The 22,393-nt window shown below is 39.3% G+C and overlaps 1 protein-coding gene across 3 annotated transcripts in view; it reads left to right on the forward strand.

The window, feature by feature from the left end:
- The first annotated feature begins 5,350 nt into the window (after positions 1 to 5,350).
- ANP32B (acidic nuclear phosphoprotein 32 family member B) overlaps positions 5,351 to 22,393 on the forward strand; it is a 55,486-nt gene continuing 38,443 nt past the window's right edge. The window contains exon 1 of one of the 3 annotated variants that reach the window (XM_075210933.1): positions 5,351 to 5,699. In XM_075210933.1, coding sequence (XP_075067034.1) covers positions 5,646 to 5,699 — 54 coding nt within the window. In that variant the 5' untranslated portion in view covers positions 5,351 to 5,645. Of the gene's footprint in view, positions 5,700 to 6,378; positions 6,426 to 22,393 lie in introns of those variants that run through there. The other 2 variants (XM_075210932.1, XM_075210934.1) reach the window with 2 other exon arrangements.

Here is a 22,393-nt window from a genome sequence, read left to right on the forward strand (position 1 = left end):
GACCAAATTCAGGCACCATTCTGAGCAGGCAACAAAACATCAATTATCAAATTAATGTATAGGTAAGAGCAAGCAGCAAAATATCAATTATCAAATCCAGGCATATGTTATTGCTGGCAGCAAAAGTTCAGTGATTATATACAGACATAGTGCAAGGTAGGCAGAGAAACTACCACAGTCAAATCCAGGCAAAGGTCAGTGCAGGCAGCGATCAGAACAGATTCCACAACAAGAAACACAAAATCACAGGTTTTCACATTCCTTTGTGATCACTCCACCTATGAAAATGAATGCCTAAACAAGGCACGATTAATAAAGGCAGACTTCCAATCAGACAGTTCCTAGGTAGTCCTTGTGATTTGTTATGTACTTCATAATCAATTGTTAAAAGATTGTATGAAGATATAGTCTGTAGCACAGTATGAGTATATCTCACAGAGAATTCATAAAATATAAAACCACAGAATGCATTGGAAACATAGGTAACATAACTGTACAGGGCTACATACATGTGTGTACAGCAAAAGGGTGAAAATATGAATGGTGCAGAAACACATTCACACATAAAATATAATTTTTAAAACAATAGGTTGAAGCACAGATAGATTGGGGTGTTCATTGTATGTGGCACCAAAGAGTCATTCTTATTTACAGTGCAAAACAGGACTTTTAAGCCTTTTAAAACATGAAAATTTTAAGCCATTAAAGACATGAAACCTACACTACCTTAAAGGCTGTGGAAAGCAGTACTATTCAAGGACATTTTATTAATTCTCTTACACTCTTTTCATAAATACTTTATTTTTTAAGTCTATAATTATAATTTTTTAAAAACCTATATAAGGAACTTTAAATATATGTCACTTGTAGCACATACTTTTTAAAATTTTATCTTTCTTTATTTAATTTTGTTACACAGTGAATTTAATAAAAAAAATATTTAAAATATAGTACTGGATTATTCTAAATTATACTGAATGATACCATATGTGTAGAAAAAATAGTCAATTATGTCAATTGCTGTCGTATGGTTCCATAACATAATTATATATTTGTTCAGTGTTCTTAATAATAAATTTGCTAACTAAACATCAGTTAGATTATATACTTCAATGCCAAATAAATATATTGTAATATGTATACCAGCCAGCAGATATCCTGTCACTAGAAGCAATGTTTTAAATGAAGTGCTTAGCTCATATACATGGCCTTGTGGATGTATTCCTTCCTGTGTTGCATGCCAAGGGTTACCAGTCGGGCAGCACAGTGGCCTAGTGGTTAGCACTTCTGCCTCACAGGACTGGGGTCATGAGTTCGATTCCCGACCATGGCCTTATCTGTGTGGAGTTTGTATGTTCTCCCTGTGTTTGCGCGGGTTTCCTTTGGGTGCTCCGGTTTCCTCCCACACTCCAAAAAACATACTGATAGGTTTTATAAGGAAATGATTATGATGAAGGGTTCCATACCATATCATACTGTTCAACTGAGATGGACACTGTCGTAGCCTTTGTAGAGTACACTCCTTACTTATATGCAGTATAATTGGATCCTGGCATTGGGCCTGATCCATCAAGGCACGTATCTGACTATTTTGAGCATAATGTACGCAAAATCACTCTGCGCAGATCCCGGACATACGGCCGTGAAGTCTGCTCTGTCTGCTCTGTCTTTAAAGGACACTTAAAGGAGTGAATGGGGTAGGGAAGGGGCGTTTTGCCGTACAGTAAAGATGTGTCAAAATCAAGTGCACGTGGCCACATCCGAATCCAGCTCTGTCCATTTCAAAATGATTTGTTTTTCTGCGGAATTAGTGGCGCTATATAAATAAATGATGAGGATGATGATTTAACTTGGCTACAGGGCTAATCTAAATTATTAGTGACGGCAGTCTTGTATGCATACGAGATATATATATATATATATATATATATATATATATCTATATATATCTATATATATAGTTTGCTATTCTTAACATGTCTACATTATACTTGAACTAAATATAAAATGTCATATGTGTGGTTATAAGATGCAGGATATGGGTGTCGCTATTGGTTATTGACACATCTGTTGCATCCGCACACCTGTCCAGCACAAATATAATGAGTTGCATGTAAGCACTAGGGATGTTAAAGATTCTACATGTGGACTAATATAGACCAGCTCCAGGTGCCTTGATAAAAACCTTTGTCATGCTTCTCTACGCCCCTGCAAAGGTGGAAGATACTGTGGTTGCTTGCTCTCTACTGCACAATCTGCCTTTAAACCAAACTAGGGCATTGCATATTGCAGTAGACAGCAAGGAAGCAGTAGTGCTTGTAACATCTGCTGATGTGGACAATATGAAAAGGGGAAGCAGGTCAGACAGAGACTAATTAATACTTATTTGACATGTAAATGCTTTTACTTAATCTGTAATTGAAAAATACTAAACAGTTTTTATTTATGTTAGAGTACTATTCATTCGTGAAGAATCTATCATGGCTCATTCCTCTGCCACCCTTTTCAAGTATGTGTAGGGCAAAATTGATTGTCAGCTTTACTGAGGAATTGCCTAAGTAAAGTTATAGCATTGTACACAGATGCAGGGTATGTTGATGCTATATAAACATATTAATACCCAAAGGTATGTAATAGCACTCTTTAGTGTTTTGAATCCAAACCACAGTAATATAGAGTAAACCACAGCTAAAGACAGTGACCATCAAATAGTTCTATTTAACCTAAAGGCAATAAAGATGAGGGGCCTGATTCATTAAGGAACTTAAATTAAGAAGTTTCTTATTTAAGTCTCCTGGACAAAACCATGTTACAATGCAAGGGGTGCAAATTAGTTTTCTGTTTTGCACATAAGTTAAATACTGACTGTTTTTTCATGTAGCACACAAATAGCAACTTTAAATTTCAGTGTACAAATAAGCTATCAAGTATTTGTGTACTACATGAAAAAACTGACAGTATTTAACTTATGTGCATAACAGAATACTAATTTGCACCCCTTGTATTGTAACATGGTTTTGTCCAGGAGACTGAAATAAGACACTTCTTAATTTAAGTTCCTTAATGAATCAGGCCTGAGATTATAATCTATAAAAATGCATTTTTAAAATAATAATGTTGTATACAGCAAATAAATGTATACTGTTCCATTACATAATGCACAATTTATCGTTCCTTGTTTTACAGCTTAGCTCTTCTGTGAATTCACTTGTGCACCCCTGATGCATACGCTATACCTGGGTAGAATAGTTGTGACAGAAGTGGATGGTGTACTAGCCATGCTGGTTTCTGGTGAACTGGAGAAACCAGTAAAGAGTTTGACTTAAAAGGCATGATGTTTTGTGATACCCTGCTAATATTAAATGTCCCAAAACTTGGAATAAACACAGAAATTTGCTTCATTTTTAATGTTGTGCATATTCTTTACACCACTATATTTATCTGTATATTAGACAATAATGGCTAACATGAAAACTTTTGAATAGGTCCTACATTTTTATAAAATGCATCGAGTAGGGGACAAAATTGCATTTATATCTAGTTAATAAAAGTTTGGAATTACTGCTGTGTATATTTCATCTATATTGGCAAGCAATTATATCACGCCAATAGTCTTTTTTTAATCAAAATGAACAGCAATCCTGAGTGAGACCAATAGGATTTTTGTCAGTAGAGGGAGCGGTGTGTAAGTGGAAGAGCCAATCACAAGCTGCAAACCATCGATTATGGCTTGTGATTGGACCTCCCACTTACATCACCCTCTCCTGCGGTTTTTTCCACAGCAGCTGTGAGAGGAACAGAGGAAAAATTGGTGCATATAGCAGCCTCTGGAGCTCCAACTAAAGGCACATTAGTAAAAATATTTCAGATGTTTGTTTTAATGGTTCGAGTTTTAATGTTTATAATAGACAAACGAAAAGGAAAAAATATAGGATTTACATTCATTTAAACTTAAAATATACTACACCATATAGGGTTTGTTGGAGAAGGGTTACAAGTTATAAGTGTCTCACAAGATGCCCTTTAAGTTGCACATTATTTTTTGACGCCATATGCACAGTACTGCTTTTTTCTGACTTGCATTCACTACCTGATATTAAGCAGCCAACTGAGTGTCTCTCTCACAAAGATATGCTCTTGGCTTTACTGAGACAGGAGTGTAACCTAGACAGCACAGCTGGAAGCAAAGGTGTAACTACCATAATATTGGGGGTGTAGCAGTTATGCAGAGTCCCCCAAAGATAATAGTAAAGTTCTCTGAGCTCCCCTGTGACGATTTGCCATTTGGGACCGATTCTGGTTTAACAGAACCCCTCTGGCGCAATTGGAAGGGCTGCTGCACTCTGGTCCCCAAATCCGGGATTGGTATGCAGTATCTTTATTGATTTGTTGGTTCTTTATTATAGAACCAGCATAGGTATAGGAAAAAAAAGAGTAGCAAGCTGCAGCCCCCCCAAGGCTGGTAGCAGTTTTAACCCTAACATCAACATCAAAGTTTTTGATGATTATAGGGTAAATTTATCAAGCTGTGGGTTTGAAAAAGTGAAGATGATGCCTATAGCAACCAATCAGATTGTAGTTATCATTTATTTAGTACATTCTACAAAATGACAGCTTGAATCTGATTGGTTGCTATAGGCAACATGTGCACTTTTTCAAACCCGCAGCTTGATAAATTCACCCGTCTCTTGAAGCTTCTTGCTTACGGAATGATCCCTTGTTAAGTTCAACAGTCAGTGTATGACAGTCTAAATACCTCTTCCTTATTATTTTTACAAGTCCGCTACAAATAAAGTAGATCATCTTTAAATAATTTTTGGAATCATTGAAAATAATTTCGTTAAAGTGCTATTTTACATTTAATACACTGTAAACAAGTACAAACGCAATCTGATAACCTCCTTAAATTATTAAAAATACAAGTTAAGTTAATATTTTGACATTCTAACAATCTGAGATTTAAAACTGGGCAGTAGGTGAGCTGGGAACACCGATGCAAACTTGAAGTCAAAATGAATAATTTGAATTCAAGCACTCTGAGCCACTCCTATTGCCTTTCCTTAGCATATTTGTTTATTTCTAACTGAACTATAATAACCTTAAATTCTTTTTTTTTCTAAACAAGTGTAACAGGTCAAATAAATGCAGGACTTGAAAGCGTGCATTAACTGCTATGTAAAAGAAGCTGTCTTTCTCTAAGCTTTCTTATGCAAGCGGTTTTTTTTCCCCTGGTGTTGCTTTCTGCTTTTTGCTGCAGCATTTGCTTGCTGAAGCTGCAATGACGTCCTGTGGCCAGGAGGGGCAGTGTCAATGTCCTTTTTTTTTTTTTTTATTATTTCAGTGCCTTTTTTTTTCCCTCCATGGTTTCTCCTCCTCGCTCTTGTGAGTAACTTGGCGTTTGGTCTCAGCAGTTTCCACACGTTTCCTAAACAGAGAGCGCTCAGATTCTCTCCCTCCATTAAGGACACCTCGAGCTGCTCTTTTGCAAGCGGAGCACTGTGCAGCCTCCCACCCCCTCCCTCCCAAACTTTTATTTCTCAGCTAGATCACCTAGAAAAAAACACAGCCAGGACGGGGGGAGACCAATATATCACAGATCTATAGACAGAGCACGGGGGACGCACGACTGATACAAAAACAAGAAGATGGACATGGAAAAAAGAATTCACCTGGAGCTGAGGAACAGGACGCCGTCTGATGTAAGATCATATTTCTATTAATTCATGTTTCTTTAATTGACTCCTGGCTTTTGATCGCACATCCCTATGAAGTACATGCCTGTGATGGTCATGCTGTTTATTCCCTTCAGCAAACTACCCGGTCAAAGGGTTCGGATTAAGCATTTAGTTCACTTTTTTTTTTTTTTTTAAGCAAAAATGACTTGCCCAGAATTGTGACCACATGGGTTTCTCGTTATTTATTTATTTTGGCTTCCCTGCTTTTTTCATATTACCTCCCTTTCCAGCTCAACACTCGTGAAAACGTTGTTACATGTGTTACAGTTCAACAGTATCAAGTAGATGATATAAATGTTCTAAAAGATGAATTGTTACTTTTACAGTTAAATCATTTCAAGCACGAAATGTAGCAAATACCAGTATTTGGTGTTTTGATATTATCTCAGTTTGTTGGTTTCTAAGCAAAACATTAAACTTTCACTCCATAGATTTTATTTATTTATTTTCTTTTCGATGTGTTTTTGTGTTTGCTATGTGATCATTCAAAGTGTGAGTTTGTTGTCTGTAGGAGAGGAGGAGGAGGCAGGGATGGCGTTATGGAAAATTAGATTTAGATGGATAGTTTCATTGGTTTTTCAGAGTTTTAAGTTCCTCTTTTTTTTTTTTTCTTTACTCCTTCACACTCTTTCAGCCATCAGACTGGTAGCCATGTTTTGTATAGATGCCTGTACCTGACCGCCCTTGCAGGTACTAAAATAAGCTTGTATTAATAATAGCCGGGGCTTGGGTTAGTTTGTTCGCCTTGCTGTCATGTTTCCACCCTTGCAGGCTCAGGCGTCATGCTGCTTATTTAGGAATAAAACCCACGATTTGCAGCAGACTCTTAAGAGTTGAGGACTAGGCTTCAACTCAGATCTGTGAATAAAGATGCCCCTTATAGCATGCAGCATTTTGGAAGTGATATGATGGTGGCTGCCTGCATAAAGACTGTTAGCTGTACCCTGGGTAAGCTGTTTGCAGAGCAGCTCGCTGAACTCTGGGTGTGATTACATTGTAGCCCAAAAAAAAAAAAACCCCACACACACCCGCAGAATGAACTGAGTCGCACATAACATTTGTACAGTCTCTCAGTGTGTCTACAGACGGGCAGGCAGAAAGTCAGCTGGAAAGTTAGCAGAAATATGCAGTGCAGGGGATAGAAGACAAATGTTTACACCAAAACCATCGTTTTAGGTGACTACAAGAATGGGCATTTTTTTTAGAGTGACTATAATTGTCTGGTACACCCTGTGCACTGATCTGTGGGGCTGAAGTGACATTGTCTAAGCCAGTGTGTTTTAAAAAACCAATATGAAGTGACATCCGTGAGGTGTCATAGAAGTTACCCACCAGGGCGCTCCCATTGTGTGTCTCACAGAACGGCCCTGTGATGTGTACAGTATTGTACAATAAATAACTGTGTCCCTACAGCAGAATGTGCCAGTGCTTGGCCTCTAATCATGTAGGATGTGTCATTACACCTCAGTTACTGGCAATACATAGGTCATCTGCATATTTCACACGTATACACTGTTCTAACTTGAGCAGGCAATGGCTAAAGTATCGTCTTACTGATTGTTTTCTGTAAATATGTATATACGGCATATGATATCTAGATACATAATCAGCGTACGTTTATATGTCCGGGCGACATCTTCCCCTCCTCCTCCCCCTCTTCTTCTTCCTCCTCTGCTAGTCGGGCGGGAAAGCGCTAAGCAACAGAGGGGGAGGAGAATGCTTAATCACACATACACTGTAATAAATAAATACATTAACCATATTAATGTGGATAATACATCCCCGCCCAGGTACAGGCAGCTCTTGCGGGTGCTGCCTGTTATGTTGGTGTAATCCAGCTCTCTCCCCCAGACTCGCAATGTCAGAGGAGGAGACATCGCCATGTTGTCCTTCCTTGTCTTCCTCCTCACTTACACTCTCCATGTTGAGTATGTCGTACTGTCGGTGCTCTCCTCTGGTGACAGCTGCAGTGCCCGCCTTCCACCCTCCATCTTGCCCTGTTCTGTGTCTATGTGTCCGGCATGGCGCTGCTTGGGTGTTCGTGTATTGCCTCGTCGTCTCTCTAGCATTTTGGCTGCCTTCCTCCTCCGCTTCTCCTTCCCTCCCCCTCTATTTCTTTGTCTGTTATCTTCCTTCTTTTAAAGGTGTAATCTCTCTCTAGTACCTCGTCTCGGCCTGGCTACAATTCGTCATATACTGTACAGCTGAATATTGTTACAGTCCTCCGGAAACTTCTGACCTTTTATATGCTTCGTCCTAGAGTCTTTCATTGTCTGTAGACGTTTGGATTTTCTCATCCAATAATGTTTAATGTAGTATTTCATCATTCCAAAGAAAATTGTGTTCCTATCCAAAACCAAGCATTGCTTTGTGTGATCACTGTGTACAGTATATTTGGCTGATTTAAGTTCTTTTTATTCCACTAATTTAAGCAATTGTGAAAATTCTGTTTTTATCCTAAACTTCCATTTTCATTGGCCTGGTAAATATGTGCACAAAAGGCATTGTCAAGCACGCCCTGTATTTTTAATAATATAGTGAAGTGAGTTTTTGGAATTATTGCTGGTTTATGGGGTTTTCAACAGCCGGTTAATCCAGCATGTTTACAAGCACTGAACTGTAGTTTGACATGACAATTTTTGTGTTTTATAATATTTTTTTTATTAATGCGGTAGTGACAAAATAAAGAGCTGTGCAAGTACAAATTAAATGCCCTAATAAGTATTGTTATTATTTTTGTTACCATCCAGTGTTTGCTGATACATCTACAAATAGATGAAGTGGCCTGTTCAAGGTCACAAGGCTTGTGAAAGTGTAATGTGACTTCTGATAGCAATTTTAAGTGTCAATTTTTCTGTAAGTAGTTTTAGGAAACATTTATAATACACAAGTGATGTACAGTGTGTATAAACTCCTGTAAACATCTGTATAAAGTTTGACTTAAGTATTTATTTGGAAATTGTGTATCCTAAAGAATAATATAGCCTACTGTAAAGTATTAAGGCTATTAGAAGTCACCTTGGATTTCTGTCCTGTGTAAAAGCACTTGACCTGCAGCTTTGCGATTTTATATGGTCACGTAAGTTGGTGATTTGTAATATCCATATCATTTACTTTAGAGGGTGCATTATCCAGAATATATAGAAACTGTAAATAGCTCTATGAATGGTGAATTCTAGTGTCATTGTTTACAATCCAGGAGTTCAGATATCATCACTTCAGTGTTCATCATGGAAATTTGTGTATTATAAGGAATAATGGACCCCGTACTGTAAATTATGGATGTAACCGCCTTGGATGTCCATGATCTGTATAAAAGCACTTTGCCTGCAGCCTTGTGCATTTATATGGACACAGACCTCCTAAAACAGTGATAGGCAACCTGATGCACTTCATGGCAGCCTCTAATCTTCACAAGGGCCATACATTACACTTAGTAATACAGTACATTTAATAATAAAAAAAGATACACCTACCTGTAGTAACATAACAGCAGGTATTTTAAACAAGAGTTACAAGCTATGACAAACGAATCTAACAATCAGGAATACGCTGAAGGCCACAGTTGAAAACTTAGATGGCAGCATGCAGCCCCAGGTCCACCTGTTGCCCATCACTGTCCTAACACCTTAATATCCCTCTAATTTAAAATAAGGGAGCACATTGTCCCATACATATTTTGACTCATACTATGATTGCACTGATGTCTGATTTCCCACTAGTTCCAAATTATATTTGAAAATGCATCCTAAGACTCGTAATAGCCACTCTCTTAAAAGTAGTTTTTTTTTTTTGTTTTTTTTTTTGCAGTATAACCTGTTTAATGTCCTTTAGATTCATTTTTCACAGGTAATTTGCAGTAACTGAACGATTAAATGTATTTCAGTGTATTGATTTGGGTGAAGCAGCCTTGTAGCTATTTAGTTGTACTGTTTATTTGACAACGTTGGTGACATTTTATAAATGGTGTATTTTAAAGATAGTTGTATTCCTGCTGCAGTATTTTACTTTTACAGTACTTTTGCTAGCTAGAGGTAGTAGACAAGAGCATCCTCCACCATTTTCTGCACAATCTTCATGTTCATTTGTGTATGCATTGTCATCACATTTTACATGTGTGCATAAATTTAAGGGTTTTTTTTTTTGAGTGTGTATATACAAAGCTAGAATTTTCTGCCAGAAATCTAATTTATGTATTAAACTGTATTTAGTAGCTCTGATGTAGGTGCATACTAGACCTTTAATCTTTCAAACCTATGTGCTTATTTTTGGTTCTGTAAATATTATACAATATAAAATGTGTTTCTGCATGATGGTGCAAACATGAATTTTTTTATTTTTTTTTAAAAATGCACTGCCGCCTGGAGTTTGGGAGAATACTGCATGCATTTGTTTTCCCATTGCTCTGCGGTTCCCCAAATAGAGAACCACCAAATTAGTAACACTCACTATCGTTAAATGGAGACGGGATATGTAAGCTCAACATCCCCCATTCACCCCTTTTCCGAGTTTTCAGCGCTGAGCAGGGCCGGATTAACCAGAGGTCGAACTGGGCTACAGCCCAGGGGCCTCGGGCATCCAGCGGGCCCTTGACAGAGCTCAGCAGAATTATTGATCGGGACAGGGGCGGGGGCGCCCCCGGCCCGATCAATGCTGAGCTCTGTCACTGCAGTCCTCCTTCTCCGGCGCTCAGTAATCTCCTTACTGAGGAGATCTCGCGAGAGTGTCACAAGATCTCCTCAGTAAGCAGCTTACAGCGCGCCGCGGAAGGAGGACTGCAGTGACAGGAGAAGGTAAGCGCTTGGGGAGGGGGGGCTCACGGGGGAATGGGGGCACCCTTAACCCAGGGGCCTCCATTCCGTTAATCTGGCGCTGAGGAACGTGCAGCTGTTTATTCCTGGTGCTATGGTTTGGGGTATGGGTGCTTTCAAGGCTGACTACACCACAAATAAAAATAGAGGGGAAAAAAATCACATAAAATACAGTCACTGTAGACCAAACGTCATGTACATAATACATTTATAATAAAATATTCCAAAATACATTATAAAACATGGCTAAGAGGCTCATATCACAGTTAATAGTATTTTTCACATTTTCAATTAAAATATTATGGTAACAATGCTTAGGTAGTGCTCACATATATATGAAAATATCAAACACAAATTCAATAATGCAATATGTTTTACCATTTTTATTACCAGAATATCCATAGAGTGCACATTGGCTGTAGCATATGCTCTGGAATGTAGTCATGTTGGTCAGTCATGTAGATAGTTTCTTTAAATAACGCATGAAACTAATCTGAATATGACTGATATTATTATACTCTCGACGACAACCTAAGTCCCAATATTGTTTTGGAGATATTTGACTGACTGGAGATTTCAGTTTGCTGACCCGGAGGCATTAAGCCTCTTTTTGTATACTTTTGGACAATTGGCATCCAATATATCCATCAAATGGGAAACAAAAGTGGTCTTCGATTCCCAGCTAAGACAGTGTTTTCTAAATTATTTTATTAATCAGTGGATTAGAATGTTGTGAAAATAGATATTAAGAAACAAATTCCTAACTTTTTTCATAATGGACTGAATATTCGTGAAGTAGATTAGCCACCTGATGCGTTTCTCTGCTGGACTGGCAATTTCTTCACAAGTTTGTGCTACAGTTTAAGCTGTTATACACAATATAGGATGATGTGGCGCTTCACTAAGATTGCAGCCTAATACGTGGAGTGGAGAGTCCACCTCTCTCCAAAATACAATATTATAAAATCATGGACCACGTACGTTTTAAGCGCAGACTTTCAAACACATGGAAGATGTTCCATATGGATATAGACTCCTCCCACTTGATGATAATTATTTCGTGTCTATAGGTGGATATACCAAACCTACACAAAAACTCAAACGACACAAAACAGGGACAATAATCGTGCAGTATATTCACATATCATTGAATACCTTGAGAAAGACTCTTGTCTTGAGTCGAAACGCGTAGGATGTAAGCTGATTTGTGTTCCTGGTACCTGACGTTTTTTGGATAACATCGACGTTTGAACATACACGCATGATTACAGCTAAATCTGGTACGAATATATGCATTACCTTTTATACATGTTTTAACTTGTGAAGCATGACATGTTGGTTATGTAATAAACATGTTTTTTTAAAAAGTTAATGCACCAGATTGTGTTTTATTATTTTGTTTTGCATCATCTAATCGGTGGAGTGCACCCTGAGATGGGATGTAAAGGAGAGTTTTTCTGAATACATATGTACGAGATGCCCATTACCATTTGCATTCTTGTAAGCATAATATCATTGGGGGAGTTGGATATGAACAACACAGGATTCTTTTTTGGTGTCGTTTCCGTTCCCTGCACAAAGTGAATGAATATATAAAAAATCTACCTTTGGGACCTATTTTGGGACTATCATTATTGATTTGTGAATATACTGCACGATTATTGTCCCTGTTTTGTGTCGTTTGAGTTTTTGTATAGGTTTGGTATATCCACCTATAGACACGGAATAATTATCATCAAGTGGGAGGAGTCTATATCCATATGGAACATCTTCTATGTGTTTGAAAGTCTGCGCTTAAAACGTACGTGGTCCATGATTTTATACTACAGTTTAAGCACCTTCTTGTTTTAAAGTTGTTCTGTCCTATCAGAATTCATATGGGTTAATTAGTAGTTTAAAAATGAAAAAATAAATAAACAAGCCAGCTATACCAGTGCATGGATAAATATTAATACACAGATCTAAAAAAAAATAAAGATTAAAGTAGAACTTTTGTCCAGAATGCTAAGTGTTTTGAAGGACACAGTTGCGCTGCACACCAGCTATATAAAACTATCCTCACTGTTATGTATAGGATTGTTTTTAGTGGCAAACTTTTCAGGATGGATTGGAAGATCAAAAGTGCACATTACAGACCATACCTGAACAAAATCCTGCTATACTCTACCAAAAACCTCACATTCAGGAGACAGGTTTGTTTTTTTCAGCAGGACACTAAAAGACCAATGCTGGAGTAAATTAAAATTAATAAAATATCCTCGTTTGGCCCAGTCAAAGTCCTCCCCTTTATTCTATAAAAAAAAAATCTGTTGTAAAACATGAAGTTTATGTCCGTTGCTGCTCTCCTAATAACCTGACCCAGCTTGAGTCATTTTGCAAGGTGGAATGGGAAAGTATTTCTCAATCTTGGGTACCAAAATTAAGAGACTTATCCAAAAAAGTCTACTCGCTATAATAGGTGCTAAAGGTTGTTCAACTAAGTATTGACCAAGGGGAAGAATACTTTGCAATGTTATCAATTAATGTTTTTTAATTTACTTTATCGTTTACTATTATCTATTTTTTTTTGGGTGACCTTGTGAAGACGAAGGGATGACTTGCAGATGTAAAAAAAATAATCCATTCCCAACAATTCCAGGCTGTGAGATTAAAAAATATGGATAATGTTGAGGAAAATTTTATACATATTTATTAATCCTATAGTTGCTTGACTTGCTCTTTAACTTGCTAAGTTGAATGTTTTTTCCCTTAAACTGAACAGATCATTTATTCACATTGAAATCTATATTACGACAGTGTAGTGAGATATCTTTGTACAACAAGTTCAATATGTGGTAGTATGAAAAGCCTCTATTATTTTGTTAAGATATGTACTTTTATTATTATTATTCCATAACGCTCTCATAAAACAGAAGGAAATAATTCCACTAATGTTTCCCCATGTTCAATTAGGTTGCAGCTAAACTATTTTTATTTTCTATTTTGAAATTTATTCATGGCCATCTTGGTTGCTGGATTAGTGCTAGTCTTTGCAAACAAACCATTTTCTTTCTACAATTGATCTTTAAAGGTTAAAATAAAAAAAATTGATGTTTCGAAATTGCACTTATTTTACTTTCTGGCGTGTTTTAAAAGCACCAATTAAATCATACTGTTCTGAAAAGCCTTAGTCATACGGCCCACATTGTACATGGGGAGAGTCATACTAGTGTTAATATGTCATATTAAGTTCATACTATTTTAATGTATATGTTAAAAAAGTGTGTGGTAAAAGTTGTATGATTACCAGAATGTTAAAACCAAGACACCTGTGTGACAACGTTTGCCATTCCATTAAGATAACACTTCATAACAAATGAATATAATTGAATAGTAAGACCAGCAAATTAGATCTGAAATGGTATAAAAGCACTTTCCCTCAAACCTGCAATCTCTATTCCATCACTTTAAATTGTTTGCAATTTGATTCAACCAAGCATCATCATAGAAGCAGAAACCTCAGTTCTATTAATTATCAAGAACTTCTCTCCCCAGTTTCTACATTCTTCTGTCCTGATCTTTCAGTCCCACACATTAATCAGACCCTAACCCTTCGTGAACTGGCTCTAGCTACTCATCCTGGAGTAGACCACAACCTCAACTGTGACACACAAAGGAAATGGTGACTGCAAGGTAGAAAGAACATCATCATTGGCAAAAGTCCCAAATGTCTAATAATTTCCTCAAAAGTACTGATATTTACAACTCATGCTGATATGCTCTGGACATCGTCATCAACAAGTGATTTCAATTTCTATTTTCCCTCAGTCAAACTTTTTTTTTTTCTATTCAACCAAGTCCTCCTACCATCATCACTGCCCCAGATGTTGCTTTTACTTCAATTACAAGATTGACAAAATTTGTTTGCAATGGTGTCCTCTTAACTGAACAACCACCTGATTAGTTCCTTTCCTGCTCCCTTGTCTTCATTTAATTCTTCAAATGAAGAAGTCTACCCTCTTCTCCCACTCTACTTATTCTCCACTTGACCTTATTCCATCACAAATCAGTTGCTTGTTGCCTCTTATCTCATTCAGTCTCCCTCTCCATCTTTCAAATGCCATTCAAGCATCCTTTAATTTCTCCTATTCTGAGGAAGAATAAGCCTCTAAGGCATGTGTTCTGTCTCCTCACACACTTCCTTTTCTCGTGTAACCTATTGGAACCACTTGAGTCAAGCTTTTGTTACCAGGACTGCACTGACTAAGGTGACTAACTAAGGTGTCATTGTTTTGATCATTGCTTTCTTCTAATTCTCCTTAACCTCCCTATTGTTTTTTAACACTGTTAACCACTTACTACTAATATGAATGCTGAATTCTCTAGGCGCTCAGGACAATGTCCTATCCTATTTTTCATCCTACCTATCAAACTGCTCCTTTACTATTTCACTGGACCTACCTTCTACATCCTGGACCCTCAGCTCTCTATGGGCCAACTCTACCATTTGTCTAGGAAAACAAAATATGCTTCTTTGGGATTCAGTATCAACTCTATGTGGATGACACCCATATTTAACCTATTCTCTCTGTTTCATCATCTGTCTCTACCAGTGTTACTTAATGGCTTTCTGTCATTCCATCAGGGATGTATTCACTGCCTAACTGAAGAGGGATGGTAGCGGAGAAGAGCCTACATAGGTTATGGTGGTGATTAAAGATCATAATTCGCACAAAACTAACATTTATTCCCTTTCTATACTTGGTCTATTGGCCAAACCAATGTTGCTGTATAATTGGATCATAATGCACTTCTAAGCATAATTCCCCGTTGCAATCTGAGGTATGCACTATGTGGCACTCAACCCCATGTATCAAACTTTTTTTTTCCTATGGATTGTACCTCTGTTTCTTATTATCCAGTCTAATTTGTACCTAATTGTAATGCTCTGAGTATCCTGGCAGTATATATATGTATAATAATGAATTAATATTAACTTTAACTGCCATAATTAATCTAGACACATCCAAAGTTGTAATAACACATACCATATTCTGGCTGCCCTAAAATTACCCTGCAATGGATTGTTAAATGTCTATCTTGGACTCCTCTGAGCTTTCAGCCTAGTGCAGTGTTTCCCAACGCCAGTCCTCAAGTACCCCCAGCAGCTCATGGTTTATGCATTTCTGTCTTAGAGAACAGGTGGGGACATTACGAACTCGGCCAAAGGGCTTGACTTACCTGTGTATGGTTATAGAAAGCTGTTGGCGGTCCTTCAGGACCAGGTTTGGGAAAATGGCTTAGGGCCTAGGTTCCCAAACTGTGTGCCGCGGCGCTGTCACAGGGGTGCCGTGGACAGGAAGGAGAAGAGGAAGGAAAAAGAAAAAAAACTCCCAAAATACTACTTACCAATCCGGCAGCGCCCGGGACCCAGCATCCTCCTCCTTCCTCGCTTCTCACTGAATGCTGGGCGTGACGTCACGCCCGGCATTCAGTGAGAAGCGAGGAAGGAGGAGGATTCTGGGTCCCGGGCGCCGCCGGATTGGTAAGTAGTTTTTTGGGGGTTTTTTTCTTCTTCCTGTCCACGGTGGGAGGCACAGCGAGGGGCAGAGGCTGAGGGGGCAGAGCATGGAGGCTGAGGCGGCACAGAGTGTGTGGATGCAGGAGGGCACAGAGTGTGTGGATGCAGTGTGTTAGCTGTAAATTATTCTTTGACAGAAATGTAATTGAAAAAAATATACATAAATAAATTCTTTTCCCTTGGATTTATGTGTATTATTTTTGTATACAACTAAATAAGTATTTCTGTTCTGACCTAAATACTTATTTACGTCTTATTGACTACTTTTAAAACGGGACTGCTTGGTAATTATTTTGGAGGGGTGCCTTGAAAAAATTATGGAGACTCTAAGGGTGCCGCGAACTGCAAAAGTTTGGGAACCACTGGCTTAGAGCATTCAGGAGCTATGCAGAAAGGTTTATACACAAAGTATTTTATATTGTGAGTCACTTTGTCCCATTTTTGGGATTGTGCCATCAAAAATAAAAAATCAGATCTAAATAAAAATAGCAGATTCCCCATCAAAAAATAAAAATACCTAACTTGAAATAAGCATTCAAAATAAATATTAGTAGCATAATTTACCTAATGTTGTTAAGCTATCCTCTGCTGTCAATTGGATTGCCCTCATTCTAATTAATGACAGTACTAACAGGTTGTATGAATAATTAGAAATGACAGATGAAGCTTATTTGTCTTAGACCCTAATACATATTTGTGAAAAGACCACAGCAACCCAAGGCAAGGCCAGAACTACCAGAGATATTTAAAAAAAAAAATGGAGTATATTTGCCTTTTTATGTGCAAGTAAAGGTAAGAGAAGAACATAACTGAGCGATTGCATTTCCCCTTAATGATGTTAGTGGTCCTTTAGCACTCCCTTGTTCTTTATTTTGTTTTATTGACTCTTCATGAATGAAGCCTGTAGTTCTGCGTACCTTTTTAGTCTGTGCGTTCACTGATTTGTATATAAACAACTTCAAAGGGTGAAGGGATTATTCCCAAAGTTTAGTTTAAACATCTGAAAGGTTTTATGTATGGTATGTATAAGGGCTAAGCTGATTTCAGAGAATGTAGGTTCTATTTGCATACTGAATTAAGAAAGGGGCATAGATTTGTTCATTACTGTAAAATGTGTAGAATATTTACTGGGTATTTTAAAACTGGGGGTACACACCTATGCAATCTTACTACACGTGCAAGTTCTGTAGCGATTTTACCAACAATTGAAAGCCCTGATGAGCATGCTGATTCATGCTTACACACCTGCACAACTTACCTTCAGATCTGGGATCTTCATCTCGCATAACTGTCTGCTGAAAAGATCATTGCTCACACTACATATATCTAGCTATGCTGCTGATCGTGAGTGTGTCCATACTTCTACATTAGCCTGACATCTCTCATCGTAATCTATAGGAAGTTTTAGAAAACCAAATCAATAGGTATGATGTGTTTTGGTATGTTAAAACATGATTGTGGGAGCATACACACTCTTGCAATATCTGAACAAACGGACGTGAATCGTGTGATCCGCACGATACTTGCATAGGTGTGTAACCAGCTTAAAAGTGAGCATTACTAAAGTATTTGAAATGTGTAATCTGTATAAAGTGGGCCTCATGTTGAGTAGGAAGTAAATCCAGTTAGTGCAATTTTGTACCTTGGTAAAATCGTTTTGCATTGCAGGGCGGGTAAATTTAAAACTGCAGACGGATTAAAGTTGCAAACTGGAAACTGTTGCAAACTGGAGTTTCTAATTCAAATTCAAAATCAATGTGTAAAATTAAAGCTGCCTCAGTATTTGTCTGCTAAATGCAAATACAGGCAGCAAGTATTATTACTGTTAGTGCTGTAATTTCAACGCTGATTTTTGCTCAGGGGGCTATTACCGTATCAACGGTAATAGTGCTCAGGCTGCATTAATCTCGAGAGTAACGCGGTCAATTGAATCTGCCCCAAAGTATTAGAATTATGTATATATATTTATTTTTTTCTGTAGTTATTGACATAATCAACACTCTGTCTTTAAAATCATGTCACCTATAGTATGTACTAGAATTTTTTCATTGCAATAATTTTAGATCTTGCCCACATCCATAATTTCCTGTGTCCATCCACTGACAAAATCCTCAGTTTCTATCTTTATCTGGACTGCAGCTTTTTTTCCCCCACTACATGTCAGATGTTCACATCATGTTATTGGCTAAATCTACAGATGAAAGCAATAATGTTACATATTCATGGTCTGCAGTTTCTCTTGCTTTTCATCACACCTGCTTTTACCCTTTATCCATTCAATTGATCTTGAGTACTTCTCTTTTCTGTAACTCCACTAATCAATGGTTTGAATTTGCCTTATGAGTAAATCCTTTTACTGCAGATGTCTTTCATTTATGAATTAGATTGCATGTCATAGAACAGTATTCTACTCACATTTGATAGGTACCATGCTCTTAATACTAGTATCACTTTATGACCTTGTATTGCTCATATCATGGGCCAGTGACACAAGTTGTAATCATCTAGTGGACAAATAATGGAAACGCCCAACGTAAAGCCACTTAATAGGTCATTGAGCTACCATGTGCAGCCAGTGTGGCCTGGTTACGCAATGCCATTGAGTCTGCCAATATCTAGATTCGTGCGAGAGTATTGCAGTACCATTCTTCTACAAGAACATTGGTCAGCTGGCTCCTGGTTAATGATGGTGAAAATGCTGTTGTAGGCGGTATTCTACAATATCTCATAAATGCTCAATAGGGTTCAAATCTGGTGGTGACCTAAGGCGGCCTTGAGACAAAATTAAACATTAGCATTTTTAAGATGGCCCAAGTTTATTCTCTGAGATCCATGTATTTCTACTTTAGTGAATGTTACACAATGCATATCGCTCTTAAAGTGCAAGTGAGAAACATCTGGGCCTCCCTTGCACATTAGTGCTATTGGTGTTCTTTGGATTCGTACTGAATCCAAAGAACACCAATAGCAGGTATTTAGTTTCAAGGATGCAATCTGGATCTCTCTCACACACACACATAGCTTTTGCTACATCTGAAGGAATCCTGATGATGTCATATTGATTTTATTGAATTTTGCAGGGGGTATGGTGCAACAGAGTTTCTGCCTTTGGAACACAATTCAGTTTGAGCACTGCATTCTAGCGACCAAAGGGGCAGGAATCAGCTGAGCTGGGTTGGTAGGTCATTGGCATAGCCTGTAGAGAGAGACAGAACACTACATATGCACAATCAAGAAAAACATTTTTTGAGGTTAGAGTACTATTAAGTAAATGAAGCACTCTTGCTTTCCACCCCTTGAGCATACTTTAGCCCTCTGACCATGAAACACAAGTGACATTGTTTCGTTTTTAAGCAGATGGCTAAAACAATAATAGAAAGAATGCATTTAGCCATTTCTGCTAAAATGAGAAAATGTTTTTATTAATAAATATAATAGAGCTAAACCAATTGATGTAAGTGAGTACAGAAAGGTTTGCAATGCAAGAAATTACCTGTAAAAATACTGTACCTTTTAAACAGTGACAAGCGGAGCATTAGTGTCTGTAATGGTTTGTATTTTAGGGGAGTAAGGCAGAACACAACTTCAGAATCCACAAGTAATGTTTATATTGGATATACGAAGAGCACCGATGCTATAGAGTTGGGAACCAATTTCAATGGGCAGAGTGTAACATCATATATTCACAGACCTTATATTTTACAGGTGACCATGAAAACTTATAGCCCTGAATCTGTGCAAGCTCCAGAGATGTTACAAATAACCACTGTCCAACAGTGATTGTATTGTGTAACAAATATTGCTGTGTGCTGCAAGTTAATATTAGGAAAAGAAGATGCTTGAAAAAAGTGCATCATCTGGTTTTCTATTCACAATATTGTTATGATAAATATTTAGACTGCAGTCTATATAAACTGTCATTTACGGGTGGGAGTCATACCCGGAAATAGGCACAGTTGCAAAATGTAGACCCCAAGCTGAATTGAATCTTTGGGGGGTATTCAATTGTTAGCGAGTTTGGAAGTTCGAGCGTGCAAAGCCCCCTCCTCTCCTTCCGCCCCACTACGGGCGAAGAAGTACACTCTCTTATTTCATCCTCCCCTCCGTCCTCCTGTCCCCTGGACCCCATCCCCTCCCACCTCCTTCGCTCCCTTTCCCCCGCCACCTGCTCCCACCTCGCCCACCTCTTTAATCTCTCCCTCTCCACCGGCATCTTCCCCTCCTCCTTCAAACACACCCTTGTATCCCCCATTCTTAAGAAACCTAACCTTGACCCCAGCTCTCTCTCTTACTATCGCCCCATCTCTCTTCTACCCTTTGCCTCCAAATTACTTGAGAGGCTTGTCTGCAGCCGCCTCTCCACCTACCTCTCTGACCACTCCCTCCTTGACCCTCTCCAATCTGGCTTCCGCCCCCTCCACTCCACTGAAACTGCCCTGGCCACAGTCACTAATGATCTCCTCTCTGCGAAAGCCAGGGGCCACTTCTCCCTTCTCATTCTCTTGGATCTCTCAGCGGCCTTCGACACCGTTGACCACCCGCTCCTGCTCCTCACACTTCAATCCTTTGGCCTCTCCGGCCCGGTCCTGCCATGGTTCACCTCCTACCTTGCTGACCGTTCCTTCTCTGTCTCCACCTCTGGATCTCTCTCCCCACCCTCTTCCCTTCCAGTAGGTCCCCCAAGGCTCTGTTCTCGGACCCCTACTGTTCTCTCTTTACACCTCTTCCCTGGGGAAACTCATCAGCTCTTTTGGTCTCCAGTACCACCTTTATGCCGATGACACCCAACTCTACCTTTCCTCTCCCGATCTCTCTTCCTCCCTCCTCTCCAGGGTGTCCGCCTGCCTCTCTGCCATCTCCTTCTGGATGTCCTCTAGATTCCTCAAACTTAATCTCGCTAAAACAGAACTTATTGTTTTTCCGCCCGCTCATTCCCCCTCCCCCTCCGACCTTTCTATCACTGTTCTCAACTCCTCTATTTCCCCTGTTCCTCAACTTCGCTGCCTCGGTGTCATCCTTGACTCCACTCTCTCCTTTGCTCCTCACATTCTCTCTCTCGCCAAATCCTTCCGCTTCCAGCTGCGGAATATCGCACGCATTCGGCCCTTCCTCTCCCAAGATGCCACTAAGGCTCTTGTCCACGCTCTTATCATCTCCCGCTTGGACTACTGCAACCTCCTCCTTACCGGCCTCCCCCGCACTCATCTCGCTCCCCTTCGCTCTGTACTCAATGCAGCCGCTCGGCTCATTTTCCTTTCTCGCCACTCCTCTTCTGTCTCCCCCCTATACCAATCCCTTCATTGGCTCCCCTTCCCCTACAGAATAGTGTTCAAGCTCCTCATACTTACTTTCAAGGCCCTCTCCAACTCCACTGCTCCCTACATCTCCAACCTCATTTCCATCCACGCTCCATCCCACCCTCTGCGTTCGGCTAATGACCGTCGCCTCTCCTCCCCCCTGGTTACCTCCTCCCATGCTCGCATCCAAGACTTCTCCCGCGCTGCCCCCCTCCACTGGAACCAGCTCCCCCGCTCCATCAGAACATCCCCCAACTTGTCCAGCTTCAAACGGGCCTTAAAAACCCACCTCTTCCTCAAAGCATTCCAGCCCCCCTCCTAACCAACCTCCTTCCAACCTCCCACCTCCCGCCCTCCCTATCCTGCCCTCCTCCTGCCTCCCTCCTCGTCATTCTCCTCTCCCTCTCTGCGTTCTCCCCCTTTCCTCCTCCTACTCTTGTGGCTCTGTCCGTCCTACCCTCCCCTTAGATTGTACGCTCCTTTGAGCAGGGCCTTCTCTACTCCTGTTCTCCACCACCTTAACTCTGCTCTCCAGCTCCTTGTCTCCTCCGTGAGGTCCTCCTGCCCTTCTGCCCCTCTAGCTACACAGCTGGGGGCTCTCACCTCTTATCTAGCTGTACATTGAGCTTCCGAGTTACTGTGCTTTTTGTTAACTGTTCCGTGCTGTCTCTCCCTGTATCGTGTTTCTGCCTGTCCCTGTACGGCGCTACGGATACATAGTGGCGCCTTATAAATAAAAATTAATAATAATAATTTTTTTGCTATTTTTACCTTATTTTCGAGCTTGAAAACTTCTCACGCAATTCTAATCCTTTTTTTTTTTTTTTTCGCCGAAACGGTGTTATCGCGCTCCAAGCGTTTGTCAATGTTAAAGTATAGGCTGGCTGCGAACCCTTAGCGGAAAAAGCTATTCAATTGTTTTTCAACGCTGAGTGTGAAAAAGGCAAATATGCTGTTTTATCTCGCACCTCCATGGTCTGCTCAAAGAAA

This window comes from Mixophyes fleayi, chromosome 1 (assembly GCF_038048845.1).
Source record: "Mixophyes fleayi isolate aMixFle1 chromosome 1, aMixFle1.hap1, whole genome shotgun sequence".
Taxonomy (NCBI): Eukaryota; Metazoa; Chordata; class Amphibia; order Anura; family Limnodynastidae; genus Mixophyes; species Mixophyes fleayi.